Genomic DNA, 3,567 nt, shown 5'->3' with positions numbered 1-3,567 from the left:
TTCCAGAGTTTTGTTTCTTTCCTTGTAGTTGTGGGGGCCAGCCCGTTGGTGTCCCCTCATGCTCACTTCTGAGATCAGGCCCTGCATCTGAGCTAAATATGGCAGAGCTAGTGGGTACGCCCCATGCTTGGGGAGGTGGGCAGGACAGAGCTGTAAACAGGGTGGCTGTCTGTGCAGTCTCCCTTCCATACCCTGACTCTCCTGCGCAGTCCTGGCCTCCGTGTCCAGCCCCCTGGCACTGGGCAGTGCCCAGCAGGCCAGCTGGCATCCAGGGTTTGTTTAAATAATCTCATGGAGAATATGGAGGGGGCTGGCACGGGGACTGTCCGTGGCTGTGCCCCAAGGTGTGGATGGGGTCAGTGACCCACAGGCTGACCTACCTCTCAGTTCTGAACTCAGACAGAATCAGTCCTTGGCTGGGATCGGGCACTCCACCCTCCCTGCCCTCAGAGCCAGGGTGGGTTGTCGGGTAGGGTGGGGGGGTCAGGTTCCTGTCTGTGACCCCTGCAGCTGTTGTGGTGACTCATGTCCCAACTTGGCTGCCTGGCCCAAGACACTTTCCCCTTGGGACAAGGTAGGGGTGGGGGCAGAGGACACCAGAGGCCCATCTTGGCAGGAGCTGGTAGCTTACCCAGGGCAAAGGGGCACTGGACTGACCCAGAGGGGTCCCACTCCAGGAAGACCATGGAGATGGCCCTGCAGAATCCACTTCCCATCTGGAGGGGAGATCCTGGCGTCTTAACAGCCTGGTACCTGGAGCGCCAAGCAAGATGCAGGCCTGCCCTGGCCTGCTTTCCCAGAGGGGCTGGAGTGTGGGCTGGGCGAGGAGAGAGGTCAGAGACCCAGATTGGTGAGGACCCCAAATCCCTCGGCGCCCGAAGGTGCGGACCGCGCCCCCTGGTGGTCCTGGCAGATTGGAGAATACGCCCCGTGCCCTCTCGCCCTCTCTCGTTCCCCTGGGTCCCGCGCCCCCGACGTGGCGGGAACATCCCGAGCCTTCGGCCCTTGGCATCCCCCAGATAAGCGGCTCGGAGCCCGCAGGGCCCGCAAGGGAGGTCCGGCTGTTCCGTTCGCTAAGTGCATTTAGTCCCCTCTGCTCCCCTATCGCTGCTGCCATCGGACGGGCGGGGCGAGCTCCGCTCTAGGGCCCCGGGGCGACCACGGCGGAGCCCAGAACGGACTGTTCTTGGCGGGGGCGGGGGTGCAGAGAGCGGCGCTGCAGGACGTGGGGGGGAAGGGGGGGGTTAGAAAAAAACAAAAAAGAGGCCTGGAGGAGAGGCGGAGAAGGGCAGTTGGGGTGATCTTACTGAGGAAGAGGGGGATGTTGGACAGGGTGTACTGGAGGAAGGAGAGCCTGGCAGGGGGCTGGGTCCTTGCGGGAGGGCGCTGGGAGATGGACTGGGGAAAGGGCTAATTCAAACCCTGGCAAAAGAGAAGGGATGGGCTGGCAAAAGGGGTGAATGGCTGGGGGAGCTGGAGAAGAGCGACGGAAGGAGTTGGGGACTGGCGGGACGGAGATCTAAGGATTATAGAGGGAGGAATCTGGGGGGCTCGCGGAAGCGGGACTTGCACCAGGGCAGGTGAGGCAAAGGATGCAGGGCAGGGGGAGCAACTGTGGAGCGGGGGCGGGAACAGATGTGCCCACGGCCGCCCCCCATCCCCCTGTGTGTCTGCTGCTCAGACACTAAAGGAGATGGATGGGGTTGGGGAGACGCGGCGCGCGTGGCCCGGGGCGGCTCATCACTCAGCCGCCGCCCCCGCAGCGGCGGGGTCGGGGTGGGGGTCCAGCGGTAGATAACAAGGCCACGAAGCGAGCGGCGGACAGGCCGGCCCACGGCGGCAGCATGAGCACGGCAGACCGTAGTCACGCTGCGGGCGCGGCCCCCGACTCAGACCCGGGCCGGATGGCGGTGGCCTCGACTTACCAGCGCTTCGAGCCCCGCGCCTACCTCCGCAACAACTACGCGCCCCCTCGGGGGGACCTGAACAACCCGGATGGCGTCGGGCCTTGGAAGCTGCGCTGCTTGGCGCAGACCTTCGCCACTGGTGAGCGCGGGGAAACTGAGGCACGGAGGACAAGAAGTTATTAGGGAGTTACAGGAACGCGGGCGCGCAAGCCAGAAGGGACCAAGAAGCAGAACAGGTAGTTAGGTGAAAATAGAAAAACAGGAGCAATAGTCCTCAGGTGAGGGACAAAGGAGATAGACCGGTGGAGAGAGGGTGGGGAGGGGAGAACGCTCAGAATTGAGAGGTGAGGTGGTGGATGCAGAAAAGGGACCAAGATGAAGAGAGGCAGAGAAAGAAATGGAGGCAAGATTGGGGAGGGGAGAGAGAAACTGCCAGGCATCTCAGGATTTCCACACTCAATCTTCCCGGGTAGTATAGTTTCATAGATGTAGAACCTGAATGTCAGAGTTAAGTTCCTTTTCCCAAGGTAAGCCAGTGGACGTGAGGTTGGAGCCAGTCTTAACTCCAGAGCTGACGCTTTTTCCAGATAGAGACACACGTACAGAGGAAGAAGGAACAGTGAGAGAGAGGGAGGGAGAAGCAGGTAAGGGAGGTAGTGACTGAGGCAGGGGGCTGCCTGGACAGGCCTGGCACCAGGACTCTTCCTTGCCCTGCCCAGGTGAGGTGTCTGGACGCACCCTCATTGACATTGGTTCAGGACCCACCATATACCAACTGCTCAGTGCCTGCGCCCACTTTGAAGACATCACCATGACAGATTTCCTGGAGGCGAACCGCCAGGAACTGGGGCTCTGGCTGCGGGAGGAGCCCGGGGCCTTTGATTGGAGTGTGTACAGCCAGCACGTCTGCCTCATTGAGGGCAAGGGGTAAGAGCTAGGGGATGAGAGTGGACAGGGGGCTTCCCATGGGGTGGCTGCTGGGGTGCAAGAGAGGACTAGGTGTGTGGCAGTCCTGAGCCCCTGGTCCTGACTCTGCCTTCTGCCCCTGCACAGTGAGTCCTGGCAGGAGAAGGAGCGACAGCTGCGAGCCAGGGTGAAGAGGGTCCTGCCCATCGATGTGCACCAGTCCCAGCCCTTGGGTGCTGGGAGCCTGGCACCCCTGCCTGCTGACGCCCTGGTCTCTGCCTTCTGCCTGGAGGCTGTGAGCCCAGACCTCGCCAGCTTCCAGCGGGCCCTGGACCACATCACCACACTGCTGAGGCCCGGAGGGCACCTCCTTCTCATCGGGGCCCTGGAGGAGTCATGGTACCTGGCTGGGGAGGCCAGGCTGGCAGTGGTGCCAGTGTGTGAAGAGGAGGTGAGGGAGGCCCTGGAGCACAGCGGCTATGAAGTGCGAGACCTGCGCACCTACACCATGCCTGCCCGCCTTCAGACAGGTGTAGACGATGTCAAGGGCATCTTCTTCACCTGGGCCCAGAAGAAGGTGGGGGTGTGAGGGCCCAGTGCATCCAGTGCTGACGGCCCTCACCCACCCAGATTCTTTATTATCTGAAGTGGCACCTAATAAAGAAATAAGGCCCTGCTGCTGAGTGTCAGCACTGTCTTTGGCTCTCCTGGGAAGCAACAAGGGCCCAGAATTCTCTTGTATTGTGGAGGTATG

At 61.7% G+C, this 3,567-nt stretch overlaps 1 protein-coding gene across 2 annotated transcripts; it reads left to right on the top strand.

The window, feature by feature from the left end:
- Nucleotides 1-552: 552 nt before the first annotated feature.
- Nucleotides 553-3,491, top strand: PNMT (phenylethanolamine N-methyltransferase). 2 transcript variants are annotated; one of them, XM_008518881.2, is made up of 3 exons: nt 553-2,046; nt 2,627-2,834; nt 2,961-3,491. In XM_008518881.2, exons 1-3 carry the CDS (start codon nt 1,698-1,700, stop codon nt 3,400-3,402), a joined length of 999 nt encoding a protein of 332 aa, XP_008517103.2. In that variant the 5' UTR covers nt 553-1,697; the 3' UTR covers nt 3,403-3,491. The 2 variants fall into 2 exon arrangements, with proteins under 2 accessions (XP_008517103.2, XP_008517104.2); XM_008518882.2 differs by having other exon boundaries at nt 1,556-2,046; nt 2,666-2,834.
- Nucleotides 3,492-3,567: the final 76 nt, after the last annotated feature.

Source organism: Equus przewalskii, chromosome 10, assembly GCF_037783145.1.
Source record: "Equus przewalskii isolate Varuska chromosome 10, EquPr2, whole genome shotgun sequence".
NCBI classification, from domain to species: domain Eukaryota; kingdom Metazoa; phylum Chordata; class Mammalia; order Perissodactyla; family Equidae; genus Equus; species Equus przewalskii.
This window is presented reverse-complemented; position numbering and strand designations above follow the sequence as displayed.